This window comes from Struthio camelus, chromosome 21 (assembly GCF_040807025.1).
Source record: "Struthio camelus isolate bStrCam1 chromosome 21, bStrCam1.hap1, whole genome shotgun sequence".
Classification (NCBI taxonomy): domain Eukaryota; kingdom Metazoa; phylum Chordata; class Aves; order Struthioniformes; family Struthionidae; genus Struthio; species Struthio camelus.
In genome coordinates, this window is record NC_090962.1 from 7259048 (window position 1) to 7279405 (window position 20358).

General features: G+C 41.7%; 4 protein-coding genes across 7 annotated transcripts in view; 3 read left to right on the forward strand and 1 right to left on the reverse strand.

The window, feature by feature from the left end:
• LRRC38 (leucine rich repeat containing 38) overlaps window positions 1-20358 on the reverse strand; it is a 149245-nt gene that overhangs the window by 35707 nt on the left and 93180 nt on the right. Inside the window, exon 5 of one of the 4 annotated variants that reach the window (XR_011135829.1) lies at window positions 13395-13498. The exons of 1 other annotated variant lie outside the window; for it this stretch is intronic. The gene's annotated coding sequence lies outside the window, so the exon portion shown is untranslated. Of the gene's footprint in view, window positions 1-13394; window positions 13499-15118; window positions 15153-15300; window positions 15354-20358 lie in introns of those variants that run through there. 2 more of the 4 variants (XR_011135831.1, XR_011135832.1) reach the window with 2 other exon arrangements.
• LOC104140948 (arylacetamide deacetylase-like 4) lies at window positions 2359-6658 on the forward strand. Its single transcript, XM_009669985.2, has 4 exons — window positions 2359-2555; window positions 4155-4371; window positions 4757-4820; window positions 5613-6658. Exons 1-4 carry the CDS (start codon window positions 2379-2381, stop codon window positions 6385-6387), a joined length of 1233 nt encoding a protein of 410 aa, XP_009668280.2. The 5' UTR covers window positions 2359-2378; the 3' UTR covers window positions 6388-6658.
• On the forward strand, window positions 11169-15317 carry LOC104140951 (arylacetamide deacetylase-like 4). The gene is made up of 4 exons (XM_068916179.1): window positions 11169-11447; window positions 13394-13610; window positions 13807-13870; window positions 14540-15317. The coding sequence occupies exons 1-4, from the start codon at window positions 11265-11267 to the stop codon at window positions 15315-15317; spliced, it is 1242 nt and encodes a 413-aa protein (XP_068772280.1). The 5' UTR covers window positions 11169-11264.
• Window positions 16026-19598, forward strand: CFAP107 (cilia and flagella associated protein 107). Its single transcript, XM_009670015.2, has 4 exons — window positions 16026-16124; window positions 17357-17470; window positions 18236-18413; window positions 19067-19598. Exons 1-4 carry the CDS (start codon window positions 16026-16028, stop codon window positions 19351-19353), a joined length of 678 nt encoding a protein of 225 aa, XP_009668310.1. The 3' UTR covers window positions 19354-19598.

Genomic DNA, 20358 nt, shown 5'->3' on the forward strand with positions numbered 1-20358 from the left:
TCCCACCCTCTCCTAAGGGAAAAATAAAGCACTACTGCTAACAACTAAAATAGGTACTTTTTCAGCTAAGTTTTTAACCATCAAAGTATTAATCAGGAAAAGCTGGTCAAACCATGACAAAACTATAAAACATTCTTGTATTAACATTGACAAAGAAAGGCATGAAAGTAGAACAAAGACACTGAAAAAGAGCAGAGAGAAGAAGAGAAAGAAGATCAAGGGACCAAATTCATACGAGAGGTTGTGATTAATTCCACAGAGGTTAGGGAAGTTTAAAGAGATTTGTAATTAAGTGGTAAGTAATGGAGGATGGGGTTAATTGCAATGCAATCTTTTCAGCTGATGTCAGTCAGAAGTATTCTTCATACCGCAGCCTGGAGGGCTAAGCTTGAGGGAAGCCAAGAAAAAGGAATTGAAAGAACGAATACAGGTGTAGAGGAAAGACAGAAGTTATTCATTGTTAGACAGAAAAAAGATATGCAGAGCTCCCTGGAAATGCTAATACTGAAGTTAGTGTGAAGTTGAAAGATATAAACCTCACTTTATTTCCCGTTCTCTGACTTATTTTCTAAAGAGGAAGAAAATAAGGCTAGTTTCTCATCTAGCCTGTATAGACTGAAATATCTCTGAATTCAACAAAGCTACATCAATTTATGGCAAAAATCTGAACCACCTAACAATCTGGAGATATTCTACAGCTCATTTAACATTCTCCCACCTTTAAATGATGCAGCAACTTGTTCCTTCTTTACCGTTTGATTGGCTGTGATTGCCTTACATAAGACAATAAATTTTCTGCTAACTAAAGGCTGCCTCGGACATATCATTGAAACATACCGAGATACTCTTACAGATCTGAGCATCAGAACTTTTGAAATCTGGTCTGCACCAAACTTCTGTAGTATTCGAGACATAGTTACCTTCCCCAGCAAAATGCTTAACAAATGCACTAGAAATTATCACCCGCTTCCAGAATCATGTGCATAACAGCGGTAGTCATTTGAAACGGAAAAGTTAAGATCCTTCCCCCTTGAGCCACAGAGATAACTCCCACAACCTTGGGGCTATCTTTCTGGACAAATGATGTATGTAATTTCTGTGTGATAACAGAATTGATGCCCAGTTACACCAGGAAGGATGGAACTGTTTAATTTCTTAGGAAGAACTAATCTGTATTCTCTTCTGGAAATTCCTGGGGGATTCCAATTTCAAGGTAAAATACTCTGCAAGGAATTTGTACCTCTTTCCTGTCAGGAACTGAAGAAATTGTTGTACTCAGACTTTCAAGGACTTGTAGAATCAGATAATACATTCTGTAGCACAGAATCTATGTTTACTGTTTTAACACAGCAGCCTCCTACAAAACAAGCTCTCTAGGCCTGCAGTTTATTCATCTGTTAAATTTAAAGGGTGAGCTCAAAGACATGCTGGGAAAAAACTCTTGGAAGAAAAGAACCCTAACAGAATGCAACGCATCTGAATATATGTTAGGGTGTTTTTGACAGCTCAACTAATAAAAATAACTACTGCCAAGACATTCTGAATTTCTCCTGTATTCTCTATTTGCTATTCTCTATTTGCTATTTGCTAGTGTATTTTAGTTGGAGCCAAAATAGACTCTTAACCTTGGATTATTTAAAATGCACGCAGTCTGTTTAAAAATGTCAGGGAATTATTCTCTGCGCCTGTGGTAAGCGTGCAAGTTACCTACTTTAAACAAAAACCTAGAAATTTTAACAGTAACGTCTTTGAAATTCGACATTAATGTCGGAACTCCGACATATATTGATTACATTTCTTAATTTCCTTGCAACTGCTAATTAAAAACACATTTTTAAAAGAATCTACAACAATAAAAAATGGAATTCTGAGGTAACGGCACATTTCTATAAGTGCATCTTTCAAAAAAAGAAACTGGTGACATTCCATTTAGCCCTTTGGAGTGATATTCATCGTATGCAGGCTCCTGCCTCTGCGTAATCACAGATAAACTCTTCTCCAGAGAGCAGTCTTTTATAGCGTCACAAACTCAAGGCACACCAATGCTCTGTGTCCCTTTTCCACCTCTAATTAATATTAAGTGCGGTTTATTAATAATATTCTCACAGCTGAAGACTGTTTTCTTGCAAAAATTCTGAAATGTTACAGGCACAGATCTTGCAACAAAGTTCAGAACTGCGAACAATTTATCTTTGGTCAAATAAAGGAGTGAGAGATACACACCTCACTTTTATTTGTAAAAAGGGAAGAGAAACTTTTTTCCTAGGGAAACCTTATGACAAACAAAGGCATATAAGAATCAGGAAGTAATGAGTCAAAGATATCTGGGAAGGTCAAATCAAAGACATTTCAGATCACTTTGTCTGCTGCTCGGCAAAATGGCAGTTGCTTATATATTACTGGTGTTATTCCTGGCAGTTTTCATTGCTGCATTCATACTTTTGGTCATAGGCGTCATGAATTTTGATTTCTCCAACTCAGAAATTCCTCCTGGATTGAATCAACCTGTAAAGCTCCGAATCATTCATATGATTTTAATAAGCACAGCGGTGGTGGTAAGTTAACCTGGCGTGATTTCTGGGGGAAGACAGGTGAACGTGTAAATTTTAAACCTAATGCAATGCTTGAACCTTGCCTGGAATTACTTTTCAAAGAGGAAAGCAGGATATTGCTATTATGCTGCATGCTGTATTTAAGAAGCTCAGATTTGCTACAGAAACCCTTACCAGACTCTTTGCACTGCACAGCACTATTACAGTCAGATCCTGCCTAGCTCTCTTACGTCAGGTAGCATGTCAGCACTGCCTAACAGAAGGGTTTGAAAGTTTGAACTGAGCCTCTAAAATGCTTTGTGTTAACCTAGCAATAATTTGATTTACAATATGTATACATACTAGATTGTTTATGATTCCATTCTGGGTTCAGAATACATCAGCTGTCTTTGGGCCATGCTTTCAAGGTTCGCTTGGGCTGGGGGCAGTGAGCAGCTATGTGTTTATTTTAAAGATAAAAACGGAAATGGGAAATGTTAAAATTGTTTTTGGGAAGGGGAGGATCTTTTTGTCATGACACGTGATAAAATTCGGTAACATCATTGCCCACGAAAAGCTGAAGGAATTCCATTTCCTTTGACCACATGTTTGTAACCGCTGCTGCAGCTAAGCAGAATAGCAGCCTTGCTTGAGGGGAACGAAGAGTTCTGGGTAGTTCAACTTCTTCAGGTGAACTGGCTTGTGAAAGAGTGGGCAGCTAGTCAGCTCACAAGACTTCTAGCTCTTCCACTAACAGTTTTACCAGCATCCAACTTGTGGGGGTCTTTGGTGACAACGGATCTTACTGAATCAGGAATTTCCATGTTAATGATAGATACATAGAAGCTATGATGATGGGAGGTTTTAGTAACAGTTGTGCTTGTATTTAATGCATTACTTCAACTCCTCCAACAGGGACAAACTATTTAAAATGAAATATATATAAGTGTGTGTGTGAGTGTGTGTGTGTGTGTGTGTGTGTGTGTGTGTGTGTGTGTTTGTGTGTTATGTATATCTATTTCTCAGCCAGGAATATTCTAGATTATAATATATATTCTCATGTTTCGGCTGCACAGAAGTTGTAATCAGAAAGTGATTACTTCAGCTAAGCAGCTGGAAAATCCAGTTATTTTTATCGCTGCCCATTAATACCATAAACCAGATTTGTATGCTGCAATGCAGATAACAAAGAATGAAATAAACAAGTTAAATGATAAGGTGAGAATATTCTTTGTAGCTGTTCTGTTTCTGTCTGGAAACTAGGAAATACGCTAGAATAAATAAATTCCTCATGTTTCTATATAGTCAGAAACACTAAGACTTACCTCCTATAGTGAATTCAAATCAGCATGTTACAAAGCTTGGTTAGTTTCCTCAGCCTCAAAATCACGCTCAAAATCAGAGAACCCCTGCGGATGTGGAATATACTTGGTTCCTATGGCCTCCCGTGATTCTATGGTTATTTATTCAGTGTTATTGCACCTGTACGACTATTCAAATATTTTCTAATTCTCCTAAGTGACACAACTTAGACCTCCCATGTGTACTGCCTATGCAGCTCCTTTACTTCGGAAAATACAGACTCTCCTGAGTGAATTCCCTATTCTCTTTGCATTTGAACAGGGAAAGATTTTGGAAAATATTGGCATCTGCAGTCAGCTTGGCTTTGTCCGGTATATGCAAGGTAGAAAGACGCGGGGAGCAGACCAAAATCTCTTCATCAAGGACCTGTGGTTTGAAAAGGTGCCTGTGAGGATTTATCAGCCTAAGGCTCCATCTGCCAGCCAAAGGAGAGGAGTTATGTTCTTCCATGGAGGAGGATGGGTATTTGGAAGTCTTGGTAAGATATTTAACATAAAAAATATGAAGATTTACTAAAAGAAGTACCTACCTCATAAATGGTAAAGTTGATAGTGGCTTGATCTCCGGCAGTCAGGAAGTTTGACTGTAATGACAGGTGCACTCTTCTAATTCTTGTTTGTCAGAAAAAAACATTTGCTGTGCATTACCTGATTTCTCTTAAAGACAAGGACAGTCAGACATCAGGGGAAAAAAATACATTAAGCGAATAGCGAAAAGGGAAGATGAGGGGATACTAAGATCTGCAGAGCAATATAAGAAGGGGGAGGAAAAAGGGGAGAATATTCTTTTCTTACAATTCCCTGCCTTATGCAATGGGTAACATCAATACTCAGGCAAAAAAACAATGAAAATATTTCTTTCAGAGAGCCATGAAAAGCTGTGCCGCTCTATTGCCAGAGAAAGTGAATCAGTGGTTGTATCTGTTGGGTGAGTTCTTCCTCATGCTGTTTTTCAGAGACTATTTCCTACACTGTGAATATCAACCTACAACTTCCTCGATCATAGCAACAACTACTCTCAGAAAAGTGTTTCTGTGGAACTTGTCAAGCATATGATTTTATAAATTCACTCTGCTCTTGTTTGGAGCCACTGAAGACTGACTAACGAGACTAAGTTTTAACTACCTGACTACACTGCACATAATGCTTACAGACATTAACCGCATAATAAAGTACATGCTTTCAATTTCAAACTCAAAATTGATAGTAAACAGGCAGTAAGTCAAATAATCTTACTCCTTAATTCTCATTCAAGCTAACTCTACTTGATGCTCATGAGAGTACTACATGAATGACAAACTAACATCACCCACATACTGCTACAGCTGTTTGCAGAATGAGGATATAGCTGAATTATAACAAAGACATAAAAAGGAAGCATTATCATTCCTATCTGACACATGGAAAGTTAAAGCATGAACTGATTAAATGACTGTCCTTAAAACCTGGACCAAGTTACAAGCTGAGTTCTCCTGTCTCTTTCAAGCTCTGAACAATGTCCGAAATAGATGATGATCCCAATAAGTTAATCATCACCACTTGGTCCCATTAGACATAGTTTATTTACGACAAGTTGGGGAGAGAGGGAGGATTCTGAGGAAACAAGTGTATCACTGGTGGCAGGAAGCACTTGGGGCTAAACTTTCAGTATTTACAGCAATACAGTTACAATTAATGACATTCCCTTCTCTTACTGTTGTTGTCTCTTTCTGGGTGTTAGGTACCGTTTAGCTCCTGAGCACAAATACCCGGCCGCATACGAAGACTGTCTTAATGCTACCGTACACTTTATGAAGAGTATAGAGCACTATGGGGTGGATCCTGCCCGCATAATTGTCAGCGGGGACAGTGCTGGGGGCAATCTAGCAGCTGCCGTTAGCCAGACCCTCACAGGCAGACCGGACCTCCCAAAGCTACGCGCTCAGATCTTGATCTACCCAGGCCTTCAGGCACTGGACTTCAATCTACCGTCCTATCAGCAAAATCGGGGAGTCCCTCTCCTATTCCGAGAACGTGCTGCTTTCTATGTGTTACAGTACCTAAATGGGGATGCATCGCACGTGGAAGAGGTCTTGGAAGGTTCCCATGTTCCTGCAGATATTAGGTTGAAGTACAGGAAGTGGGTGAGTCCGGATAACATCCCTGAACAATTTAAGGTCAGAGGCTACAAACCACACGCACTACTTGAATGCGCAACTGAAGTTTATGAGGCAGTGAAAAGATTCTGTGAGCCCAACCTATGTCCGCTGTTAGCTGAAGATGCTATTGTTCAGCAGCTGCCTGAGACTTTCATCTTGACGTGCGAGTATGATGTGCTGAGAGACGACGGTCTGCTGTACAAGAAGAGATTAGAGGACAATGGTGTTCCCGTGACCTGGTACCACCTTGAGGACGGGTTCCATGGAATCATGAGCACATTTAATCGTGGCTGGTTGTCATTTCCAGCTGGGAAAAGGGGTCTTGACAATATTGTGAACTTTCTAAAAAGCTTATAGACAAAATTTTCTTTCAGCCATAAGTATATAAGCATTGCCAATTTTCTGTGGTTTTGTTTTATACTCCCAGAGAAGAGGTTTAGATAGGACAATGTATGCTAATGATCAGCCATGACAGTGTGACATGTGAAAATGTTTAAGGAATGCTGAGAAAGTTTCTTTTAGTCATGTTTGAAGTATTCTGTGCACAGTCTGTCTATTTTAATGACCTGTTTGCACCAGGTACTTGCTACTCTCTTAATAAATCTTAAAGAACATTATTTTAAATCAACATCTGGTCTGATCCACTTCATTCAATTCTGAACTATGTTTTTTTTTTTCTTCCAAGAAGGCCAGGTGCGTTTAGGTAAAGGAGAAAGGTACTCATATTTCAACACTATAATGCAGTGCCTGTGCTATATATTATGTCTAGCATCCAGGTCTACGATTCCCACTTGCTAACTTGCATAAAATTGCTATGGGCTAGGTAATTGATATTTTTGACTTGAAAATTTTAACTCAAAACCGCAGCTGTCCCTGACAGAGCTACCCTGTTAAGAGCTTTGTGTAAATTACAACAGAGAACCTTTGAAATGCTGTAAATGTGTTCCTTCATTTAAATACTCTAGCAATAAACTCAATATATTTATTTGGAAAAGCACACATGATATTTAGCTTTTTCTTTTCTAAATGTCCTTGTTAAAATAGATATTCCAAACCACTTAAAGACTGTCTTTAACGCAAGAAGTAATACACTGTGGCTGCAAATCATATGCAACAGACAATTCAGCCTCCATATATTAGTTTGCCGTCTCTTATTGTAAATAGTAACACATATCACAAGCTGGAACTTCATTTGATATGTAACTGCTATCTCTGAGCAGTCATTCACACCATCTGAAATCCAAGAATACCACATTGAATACCAGGCCCTGTATCATTCTCATAATTAACGTAAAGCTAAACAGGAGATTATATGCATCCTCCTCTGCCTCTTCAATGCCATGCGTGCTGTCACCTTGCACAACGTTTCCTAGGATTTTAAAGTGTGTGACACCTAACTGGGAGAGCTGTATGAACTTGGGCTGCTCTAAGATTTACTGGTATCTGAGAAAGCTGCATCAAAGACAGACAGGTGTGCAGTCACCGCACCTCTGGCTAAGTGAAATGGCTTTTCTTTTAATATTGCTAGTGATACTGCTGGTGATTTTGATTGTTTCATTCATACTAGCAATTATCAGAACAATTCGATTTGACTACTCCAATCCTAGTATCCCTCCAGGAGTGAACCATACTGGAAAGCTTCGCATTGTCCTGGCTTATATGATTAGTACATCTGCTATGGTGAGTTAATTTGCCATGATTTCTGCCAGAAATGGGGTTTTTGGGGGGTGATTTTTTTCTGTAAGGTTATAGATGCAGATACTGGGATCATGCCGGCTGTGTTAATACATAGATGAAAGTATACAGCATCTTATATGCTTTTTTTGTTGATTTTAGGGGGCAATTTTTGTAGAGCAAATCCTACTAGACCTAGCTACAGTTTTCCCTACCTATTCTGTAGGGATGAAGCCAAACGTAACAGCCCAAATAATATGAGCTGTGCTTCCATGATTCAGTTTAAGTTAATTATTTATATTATTTAAAAGTTAACTATTGATGTTTCTGATACTGTTTTGTTTTCTACTTCAGTTGAGCACAGGTGTTCTTAGGCCATTCGGGAGGCCTTCCGGTAACTGTTGAGGAAGGCCAGGTAGTTTTACGGGAGATGAAAACGGCAACTCTTTGGAAACCTCAGAAGAGTGATAGCCTGGGTGGGGAGGTGATACAAAGCAGCGGTGAGAGGGTGGCAATGGCAGCGTAAGGCTTGGCAGCACTGAGAGGGAAGGTGCTTTCCTCACCTCAGAGACGCTTTGCCGTGGGAGACGTGGGCCTATCTGTGGCGGGCGCAGGTCTTCTCCACCCCGGCGCAGGGCAGTGCAGCTTCCCCTCCTTCTCTTCCAACAGGGGAGGCTCCTGGAGAAGATGGCGGTGTGCAGCCAAATTGCCTTCATCCGCTACACACGCAGCGAGCGGCAGCTGCCGCCGGACCCGCGGCTCCGTGTGAGGGAGGTGGCATTTGCACGTGTGCCCGTGAGGCTCTACCGGCTGCGCGCGCCACCGGCTGGCCTCAGGCCCAGCACCATCTTCTTCCGTGGTGGCGGCTGGCTGTACGGCAGCCTTGGTAGGGTGCCTCAGGGCTCTCCCCATGGGAGCGCCGCTGACGGTGGCTGCCTTGGTCCTCAAAGCGGGACGGGGGGATGATTCTGCCCTGAGACCTGGGAGGAGGCCCGAAATCGGGCTCGGGTTTCCCCTTACGCTCCGCCGCTTGGCGGACCGCTGTGGATTGCGTCGACGGCAAGGCGGCTGGGGAAGCGGGTGGCAGGGACGAGAAAGAAAGATGTGAGGAATTAACGTGGTCTGGGAGGGCTGGGGATCGGCGAGGACAGGACAGAAAGAGCACATCTCCACTCTCCTTAACCATCTCACATGGGAACGGAATGGGCAACTAATGAGAAATAAAAATTTTTTGGCAGGTTCTCACGAAAAGATATGCCGTTACGCTGCCAGAGAAACCAAGGCTGTGGTGATATCCGTCGGGTGAGTTATCTGGTACTACTAGACGGAAGTCTTTGTACTGACTGGATTTTGCCACTCTGCTCACGCAGCGCAAGCGGACCCCGAAGTGAGGTTCATGTGTCCAACACAACGTAGAACAGTGCTGGCACCATACAAAAAGAAAGACTATTTTTTACAAGGCTTTGCTATTGAAAACTGTGTAGAGAACTGCATAATTAACAAGCTTGGAAGGCAGTAGTTCAGTGATCTCTTCAGTTAGACGTAATCACCCCGTAAGCTTCAAATTTTATTTTCTAACAATACAAATTAAATCCTAATATACATAATACTAAAAATATAGAAAAACACAGCCTCTGGCCCAGATAGTTAATCTAAACAAATGAAGAAAAAGCAAGTCTAATAATTCTCAAGAGAAATATTCTAAGTGAAGGTGAGGTGCAAACTGAAGAAATTATCTCATCCACAAGCCAGATGCAGCATATACCAGCAATGTAAAATGAAATTGGATCACCCAAGTTCTGATCAGCGCTCTTAGAAGAACCAGCTAGGTTACATCCTTGTAACTTCATCCTGCTGGCTATTATTTATTTGATAACTTGCTAGGAAAAATACCTGTTCAGCAGATAGTGACACTGATTTTTGCTGAAGAAAAAAAAAATACTGCATACAACACACTGCAAGCCAAGGTGCTGTAGGAAATAATTTCCATTTACAGTTACGACATTCCTTTCTCTTACTGTTGTCTCTTTCTGGGTGTTAGCATATGCTGTCCTTCAAGCCTCTTTCCTTCAAATCAGCATCTGATCTATTCCTTATACTTAATTAAAAGGCTGATTTACTTCTGTATAGCTATTGTGTGTGGACTAACTTGGATTAACTAACTCGTGTGGAATTGCAGTCAGGATCTTCTTTTGTGTCTGTCTGATAAGCTCTAAAGCATGCTGTGATTTTTATTTAGATGAAAAGTGCAAAGTTACGTATGCCGTGAGAGGGAGGGAAGAGTTAGAGAAAGCTATAGAAAAATAAAAGATCAAGACCTCAGTGAGGAAATTCAATATACACTGCAGGCTTGGAAGAATGACGTGCGCAAGAAGAGTACCGGTACTGGGCCTGAGTTAGTATGGGACAGCTTGCTGGAGACAAGCAAGGGCTGCCATGATTCGGAACTGTCTTGGCTCTATAAACTCCTGTTTTGTTCTGGGATGTCTCCAACATGCTACCCGAGCCTTAGGGCCACAGACACTTGAGAGGGAACACTTCATGTCAGGTTTTAGAAAGGGAATAAGGTTCAATGAACTGAGGTCTCAATCTATGTATTCTAGAAGATTTAATTTAGATTTAGAAAATATGAACCAAAACATTCTCATGTTCTTTCAGAGAACAATTCCCCAATAATTTTTTAGAATTTGTGCTCTATCTTTTCCTCCATGTTTTGTATTTTCCTTAGAGGACCAGAGAGTATATCCCTTGACTTGATGTTTCATTGCACCCTGCTGATGAAAGAAGGGGAAAAAATAGACCCTCAAAAATCGTAAGACTGAGGAAATCAGCAATCAAAAAACAAACAAACAAAACCCCCAAACCACAAATGCTGTGCTCTCTTTAGATTTCCCTGGGGATACACTGAGCCGATGTTTAAAGCTTCCGCCCTAAATTCACCAGAATAGGATTTTTTTTTTAAATAGCAGTTGCGATTCCCAGGCAGTTACACGATTGTTAGGTCTGCCTGTGTGGAAGAACATTCATCAGCGGTATCTATGATAAAAATAAATGCCTGTAACACAGAATAATTTGCAGAAGAGGTAACTGCAATGCTAGCACAACCCAGCAGAGAAGAGTCACTCTTTGTGAAATCTGAGCTGTTTGAACTCCGCAGAAGAGATCCCTCTTCTTTTTTTCGGGGGGGGGGGGGGAGGCAGCCCTTCCTCTAGCTGCTTGCAGGCTGCCCTGAGACAGAGCATCCCTAACGGGACCGAGGCACGACGCGGCCGTCTGAGGACGGACGCGGGAGGAAAGCAGCAGCCCCCCCGCCCCCGGCTGCCCGCAGCTTTGCCGCCCGCTTGGAAGGGCAGCGCCGTGCCCAGCGCCGCGGCGGGGCCAGCGCTGCCGGCCGGCGCGGGGATTACCCGCGGCGCGGCGCGGCGCGGAGCGGAGCCTCCCCCGGGGCAGCCCGCGCCATGACCCCGGCCGCGGCTTTGCGGAGCGGTCACAAACGGCCCTTTACGACGCCGGCCGAGCCGGCCGGGGGCCGGGGCCGGGAGCCCCGCCGGGGCCGGGCCATGGCGCTGCTGCTGCTGCCCGCGTTGCTGCTGCTGCTGCTGCTGCTGCTGCTGCTGCTACTGGCGGCGGCGGCGCTGGGCACGGTGCTGCTCGACCTGCCCAGCTACGACATCCCGCGCGGGGTGAACCAGCCGGCCAAGCTGCGGCTCGTCCTGGCGCTGCTGCTCAGCACGGCCGCCGTGGTGAGTTGCCCGCATCGCCTCGGGTTTTCCCACCGGCGCGGGGAGGCGCAGGGCTGCGGCGGGGCCGGGGCGCCCCCGGCGGGGGCGGGCAGCCGCCTGCGCCAAACCCGGGGAGAGGGGACAACCAGAGCCGGGCTCCGGAGCCACCTGCAGCCCCGAGGGGACGGCGGAGGCGGCTGGGCGCTGCGGGGGCGCACCCTCCGTGAGGACGCTGCTTCCTCCTGCCTCGGGCAGGACCCATGTCACGTTGGAAAGCGGCATGTTAGGGCTAGTTTGCGGAGATAAGTGGTAGCGTTGATCTGAACCCCCAGTTCAGAGCTAAGCTGCTGTTTCGTTGGATAACTGCCCTCAGCTCCAGGCCAAGTCACCTTGCACAAGGAAAACTACAGCCCTTCAACTGCTCCTGCCGCTGCTGACGTGTGTGGAACGAAGATCCGGTTAGGGAAGCTTTACTTAATCCTCACCTCACTTTTATAGCATTGCACAAACTGCATTAGAGCTCTCCTAGCTCCTCCTCTGTTATTGTCACTTGCTGTTAAATTTCAATTTTGAGAAATCTTTTTATTTTTGCCTTCACTCTAGCTACAACATCCCCTTTGCTGCCCACACAGGCCTGTTTTCCTGCATGCTGTTTCTTACACCACTTACATCCTCTCTAAATTTACTCTCAAAGCTACCTGGTCGTCTTAATCATGTTTAGAGGCCCACAAGGGAATGGATAAAGATAGGCTCTCATTAAGGCATTTAAGATTAGGATCCTGTTTAGTAACTGAATACACAGATGAACTGCAGTAGTTTATTTGTTTGAGTCCATTATTTCAACTGGTTCCCACCTTCTTCTTGTTTCTTCACTTATTACATCAGATTTATATTTGAGTTTGTAAGATCACTGCAAGAGCAGTAGGAAGGAAACTTCTTGATTCTGCTTGGTGAACCTTCAGCTATCGTGCAAATAAGAAGCAGTAACTAACTTGCACAGCAGGACTCAGCATTACAGATTTGCAAATCCACTGAGTTTTATGGTCTGCTAATTCTGGAGTACTGGTTTATGCAATGAAGAACTACAGAAGTTTCTGAGGATGTTTCTGTATGCACCATTTCACTGTTCTCATCAGCTGTAAATGAAACAAATACGAGCAAAATGGTGTGCTGGACAATTACAATTTATACTCCAAGAGAGCCAATTTAGATAGCCTATATAAAATTTCTAATGTGATATCAGAATGACATTGGATTTGAATAATGGAAATAGATTTTTCAATGTCTGTAGGAAGTGAAAGCTTGGGAAAATTTCCCTGACTAACAGGCTAGAGATGAATTATTTATTTTTATCAGACACCAGAGGTCAAATTGCTGTAAGTCCAGCCTAGATTTCTCAACCTGATTCTTCAGAAGATGGTCTGGAAGACTCATAATTGCTAATATGATATATGGTAGACGCCTCTCATCTTTGATACAACTGACGCAGCCAGCCTGAGAACAAATACTGTTTTCTGCGTCTGTCCTGGGTTCTCTCGCTTTCTTAGGACTGGACATTCATATCAAGAAAACCACTTGCAGAGTTACTTTCCCTTACTTTTTTTCATGGGTTTATGAAAGGAAAACGCAAGGACTAAACAACCTGCTAGAATGAACTCTCCTATCAGCATTTAGTATACCAGAAGCCATTCAGATCGTGTTTAGGAGATGCTTGCATCGCCATTATGCTCTTCTATGAACAGCCTTCAGAGTGGTCAGTCTGACTTTTCTTGTGCTGTTATTACGGCATTTTATTATATTGCACTAATGCTTTACAATATTACCATCGCTTTTTTTTCTCTTCATAAGCTCTGTGCTTCTTTAAAATTTCCCTCAAGTGCAGTTCAGTGTAAGTTTGGTGCAGAGTTTTTATACCTTGGCTAAAATAACTCTTTTAAAGAAACCTTCATTTCTCTTACTTTAAACAGGGGAAGATCCTGGAGAAGACTGGAATTTGCAGTCAAATCACTTTTGGCCGGTATATGCGAAGGGGAAGGAGACTAGCCGTGGATCCAAAGCTCTTTATCCAGGATCTGCAGTTTAAGAAAGTACCTGTTAGGGTTTATCAGCCTAAAGCTCCATCTGATGGGCGAAGGAGAGGTATCATCTTCTTTCATGGAGGAGGCTGGGTATTTGGAAGTCTTGGTAAGATATTTGCTGGAGGCATTATAGTAATTTAGAAAGAACATTCTCATCTTTGCATAAAATTTAAGTAAGTGGAGGTTTCAGGATGTGATTTGGGAGAAAATCTGAGGACACATACATAGTCTTCTGGAAATTAACATTTCTTAGCTGTCTCAAAGGCACTAGCAAAGGAATAATGAAAACATTTCTTTTCCAGATACCTATGAAAAAGTATGCCGCTACATATCGAGAGAAAGTGAATCAGTAGTTGTATCTGTTGAGTAAGTGAACACTATCCATTTCTATTGTTTGGAGATTATTGTTGTGTGTGTCATGTCACAGAAGAGTTGCACTGGTTTTGGAGATGTTCTTTCTTACAGAGAAAGTCAAAAAAGAAACAAATAGTGACAGCTTAACTGTTTGTGCCCTGATGTAATCAGAAAAGACCCAAATGACAATATTTGGTGCAATAAGAAAATATACAAAAGCCAAACAAAAACTAAAGTAGAACAAGGTTCCTTGCGCTGATCATATGAACACATAATAAGATGCTCCAAAAACTTGTGATTTATGGGAGAAAAGAGAAAAATCAGGCAGTATTACCCCCATTTTGCATAAGAAGCAGAGGCACAAAAAGATTAAATTACTTAGTAAAGAAGACACAGGCAATTTTCAGTGCAAAAAAAAAAAAAAAAGGATTATAAAGGCTCATTCAGTTCCTTAATCAAATGGCAATTCTACTGTACGGAGTCCTTGCGACTGAACATGCAAATTACAGCTTATCTGTGATCACTAACTGGGAAATGCCTACTTAGAAGGTAATAAGTATTCTCAGAAAAAAAACCAAACAACAATAGGGCTGCAGGTCATTGTAAGATACTATTTCCTAATTAATACTACTGATGTTCTACTTCCTTCTCTTACTGTTGTTGTCTCTTCCTGGGTGTTAGGTACCGTTTAGCTCCTGAGCACAAATACCCGGCCGCATACGAAGACTGTCTTAATGCTACCGTACACTTTATGAAGAGTATAGAGCACTATGGGGTGGATCCTGCCCGCATAATTGTCAGCGGGGACAGTGCTGGGGGCAATCTAGCAGCTGCCGTTAGCCAGACCCTCACAGGCAGACCGGACCTCCCAAAGCTACGCGCTCAGATCTTGATCTACCCAGGCCTTCAGGCACTGGACTTCAATCTACCGTCCTATCAGCAAAATCGGGGAGTCCCTCTCCTATTCCGAGAACGTGCTGCTTTCTTTGCTTTGCAGTACCTAAATGGGGATGCATCGCATGTGGAAGAGGTCTTGGAAGGTTCTCATATTCCTGCAGATATTAGGTTGAAGTACAGGAAGTGGGTGAGTCCGGATAACATCCCTGAACAATTTAAGGTCAGAGGCGTCAAGCCACTTGTGCCCACGGATTGCATAGCTGAAGTTTATGAGGCAGTGAAAAGATTCTGTGAGCCCAACCTATGTCCGCTGTTAGCTGAAGATGCTATTGTTCACCAGCAGCCCGAGTCTTTCATCTTGACGTGCGAGTATGATGTGCTGAGAGACGACGGTCTGCTGTACAAGAAGAGATTAGAAGACAATGGTGTTCCCGTGACCTGGTACCACATTGAGGATGGGTTCCATGGAATCATAAGCCTACATGATTACAGTGGTTTTTCGTTTCCAGCTGGGAAAAGGGGACTGGACAACATTGTTAACTTCATAAAAGGCTTACAGTAGGCATCTTACATTCCAGGAGTCTCTTCATGCCTCAACCTAGGAAAATATCTTTTTAGGATATTTGGTATCAAGTGATGGGTAGTCAATCAAAGGCAGCCATTTACAATGATAAACAAGGCTCTTACTCCAGTTGTTAGGTGGAATACTAAGTATGTAAACCTTTCTCGTACATGCTTTGCACCATGCTGAAAGCCCATATCTATAGCTATGTCAATAAATAAGAACATTATTTTGAACTGACATCCTGGTTTGTCCCATTTGTTTCAAATAAAGCGTATCTTTTTCTGTCTGTGAGGAGATTGTGTGTATTGTGCATGTATGTGCAGTGTGTTGGTGTAAATGTGCACGTCACTTATATCACAATGTTTTGAGACATACTTTAGGCTCTGATTCTGAACTCTATTGGAGAAAAAACTCCATCTGACTGTAGTGAATTAGGAGCCACTGTTTTGCTCAACAGCAAATACCATCATAAAAATATGCCTAGAATGTAGTTAGTGGATTGACAGTCACCGTGGAGATACCAAACACGAATGGTTCTAAGCCAAAGCAGTTCCACAAATCTCCGATGTTTCTGATCACACAGCTGTTGGAGGCGGAGCCCCTTTCTGCCCTATTTTTAATGCCGGACTACTGAGTTATCTTTCACGCCCCAGAACTGGAAGGACCGTGATTATACTCACAAGGAGGGTATTGAGACAAAGAAGTATGACTGCATCGCAAATAGACGGACAGGAATGGTGGAAAATTGAACCCAAATACTCTACTAAAGTTTTAATTGGAAACTGGTTGGAAGAGAGGAAAAGGGTAAGATCAGGAAAGAAAGATGAGAACAGGAATAGAGTGGATCAGAACCAATGCTCTGGAGATAGTTTACCACTGCACTCTAAGTTAGAGTTCAGGCTCATCTCAGAAGCATAATAAAAGGGAGAAGGACGAGTATCTTGATTGGCTTGCATTCATTCATTTTGTTCTTATGATCCGTCATTGTTCCCCCTAAGTCAGGACATAAGCAAAGCCTAAGCATGGGGTATAATGTGTGGTTCACGCTGGCTATAACATTGGCCCATTAAACATGCTAGGGCATTGTTTATGGCTTTCAGCTCACAGTGCTATACAAGACTTGTGTAACATTATATACCAATATTATACAACTAAGGCTTCATTAGCCCTTCCATAAATGAATACTTACATTAATTGTATCTTTAATAATTTGGATGTTGATTTCATTGGCCTGTGCCAAACAGGTGTATCTTTTGTTAGCAGAGCTTCTGTATAGATTGTATGTCCTACATAGAACTGAGAAAAATTTTATCATTACACATTTTATTTTTATTGAAACGTGCCAGTTGGCTTCAATATCGGACCTATTAGGATAATTCCTCCTGACTCCACTAAAACTACTTCCTTTAGATCTATTTTTTTTTTGCCTGACATTTACGAGATCTGATGTGATCATAGGAGATAAAGAGAGTTTAAGGGTGTAAACATCACGTAGAAAAAAGAAATCCTTAAAGTATTTCATTAGATTATAAAAGAGGATTAAATAAGAAACAGAAACACGGTTGGAATACTAAGAAACAGAACTTTGTGACTGAAGAAAAAAGCAGGGGAACAGTCTTCCATAGAAGTCGTCCTATTTCTTAGTACTCTTTCAACTAAGCTGGGGCAAAACGCTAGACACTATCCTGCAAGGATTAGCCTGTTGTGGCAGACAGATTTAGGGACAAAGAGAGGAAAATAAGCCCATTCATCTTTTCAGGCACTAGATCCCACTGTAAATGAAAGGATGTGACACCAAATCATGAATGATTTTTTAAGGGCTGTATTGCCTCTTATATTTACACCAAGGAATCAATCCAGAATTTTACAATGGCTGGTTATACTAGCTGACTTTTCCATTTGAGAAAATGTAGGGAGCACAGACTTCTTTTCAAGTAAGTGCTGTTAAAATACATAGATGAAGAAAGTAGCACTGGAACAGACTTCTATAATTATCAGATTGCCTTAGCTATAGTGAGTGTTTTATATCTTTCTAGTTTATAAAAGCCAGTGGGAAACCCAGCAACAGCACATACAGAACAGACTTCATTTACTTCCTGGATCATAAACCAGACCAAACATCAAGGAGAACCTTTAAGAAGAGACTTGAGGTACGTAAAAGAAATTTCAGATGTAAGATTATGTACGCCAGCCCTCCAAACAGCACTGAATTATGACTAATACTTAAATCCTATTTCATATTCTTAAATGAGTACGTGTGTGAGCTACCTCATATGGGGGATCAAGGTCGGATCCCTTTCAGAGTCAGAGAAACAGCATATACCACATAGCAAACTCTGGTTGCTTCCCAGTATCTCCGTCCTGGGGCGACCAGCGCACATGAAGAACCTCCTTTAGCAGGAGGTTGCTAGCAAAAGAAGATTATTTTCATTAGCGCACCCCTGATTCACAGGAAAGAACTGCACATAAATGAGCCCCACATCTTTCAGAATAATACTTTTCCCACAAGCATCACCTGCTTGAATATCCCTTCCTCTAAGGTGCATCTCCATCCCCAAATTCCCTCCCGACAGACAGTTAGAAAGTATATGCGATGGTAATGACCAAAAACATTTCGGAAGCATATGACCAGCTTTTCAGTTGCAGGCTTAAACGTACCTGCAAATGCCTGATGCATACGTTGAAATCAGATAAATATGTCCCATGACATACACAAACAGCTGCTTAATTTGATTGGAAATTCACCTTATTTTAAAGGTAGATGCCTTGGGGATTATATTATAAGTAAGTAACGTTAAGTATTCACAAATTTTTGTGCTATCACTGATGGCACAATCTGACTTAAAAGCATGCTAAACTATCTGAATGCTATGCACAGAGACAAATAGCATGGTATCATATACATCTCATTTCAGGGACTCCCAAAGCAGCATTTCTTCACACATCATGAGGAGCCAAGCAGCCGAAACTTAGTATCAGAGTACGATGATAGCTACAATAGACATGGTCACAACACTCTGCTGCCTCCCCTCCGCAGATGGAATGGACGCAAGTTGGCCTGGATTCCTGAGAAAACAGACTTCCCCAATCTTGGTAGTTTTTGGTATTATTAATTCAAACAGATGCAACACTGTGTACTGGTCAATGAATAGGCTAAGAGCCAGGAACCACCTTCAGTTTTAGAATTCGTTCTGAAACCAGATCTTCTGCAGCAACCTTTCACTACTTTCTTACCCAGTCAGTGGCTTATTTTTCTGGTTGAAAAACTGGAAATGTTATCCATATAACAATGGATAACTTCTCTCCTCTATGCAATAATGCAAAACCAGCTGAAAACAAGGAGAACTGGGAGGTGTAACTGGGAGGAGAATTTAGCTCATAATTTCACAAATTTCTTAAAATTGAATTTTTTTTCCATAGAAAACTGGAACAGTCACTGATTATTATTGTGTCTCTGAATTTAAGTGATACGTACAGCTCTGCTAATTTTTTCATACATGCCAGAGAGACTACGAGGAATCAGGACTGCTTACATTTGTATCATCACTAACATCGCATTGATACCTAACAGTGATTTTCCCTTTCAGCCAAAGAGTAGGCACACATGCTCTGAGAGCAAAAGAAATCCCAGTTTTGTCCTTAACACATTGTCAAAATAGTACAAATGTTCCCTATGAACAGGTGGAGCAAAAATACCCATCAATCTAACTCTATCGTTTATAATATTTAATCATTTCTTGTTTCAGAACCACCCACCAACTATGGCCTTCTTGAGCAGCTAATGAAAAAATGGCACAAAAAAGAAGCTGGAGTGATGAACAGCGTCTACACTGTTTCCTACGAAAAACCACCAACTTCTGCTTTTGCTTCTTGTCGACTTAGACAACCAGCTATAACTCATGACTTTTCTTCCAGCCAGGGACATCTTCCCTGTAATGTTAGTACAATCCCGGACTATGAAGCGGCTCAGAAATATCTGCAAGTCCTAGGCCAACTGGTCAGAGACACAACAGAAACTGATGCGTCTGTGTAAACTACTTATGGTGATCGCGAGCGCTGCTTAAATACAGCTTGATGCTCATATACTTAACGAGTGGTCTGTTCCATGTGACAGGAATGGGAATTAGGTTATATAGGTAAACGTCTGACTAATTAGAAGAAGTTGCTGGGTTACATTCTGAACTGCAGCTGGCTGGGAATGTTTCTTCAATAGAAGAAGTTAAATCACTGAAAACACAATTTTCATCTGTCAGTCTCTAGTCAGCACATAGTTGCAGTAAAAAAAATTCAGAGTTGGAACGATCCTAAAAGGACATAAATCTCTTAACTACTTTATCTTAGCAGTTACTTCTTTTTTATACAGCTTGCTAGTATTTCTTTAAAGAACAAGGACAAAAGAAACTTGTGTTATTCCATAATATGTCTGAATCATCTAAAAGTAAAGTAAGCATGTGAAAGGGCTGGCTACCTAAGGACAAGGTGAACCAAGGTTTCTCCTAATACAGTAAGCAAGCAGACCTTCATTTGCCCTTGGTTTTACTTACCAAAGGCACTTAACGGTAGATAAGCTGCAAAGTGAACTACATTAGTTGGCCTTACAATATCAAACAGTAAACCAAGAGAAAATAGCAGTACGTGGCCTTTATGTTGCTGTATAGGCCACCCTGATACTTTATTCAGTTATCAGAAAGCCTGTGAATGATCTACACACAAAGTGCTGACAGAAGTCCCAGTTCTTATTGCACCAATGTGCAGCTTTTGCATTTAAATCGCATACTGTTCAGAGGAGATATTTGTAAGGTTCAGCTGCTATGGGTCTGAGGCTCACCAGTAAATCTGCAGCAAGTTAAAGACTTAAATGAAGCATATCTGCAATTACTACAATTTGCCAATGTATATTTATCTCTTCATCAATTTGGAGGAAGATTAGCAATAATATAATTATTTTTAGGCAAAAGTTTTAAAGCATATTCCTTAGTTTTGGCATTGCCAAGCCTCTGGCCATGCTCAGTACAGAGTCCTGCCTCTGTGATTTAGT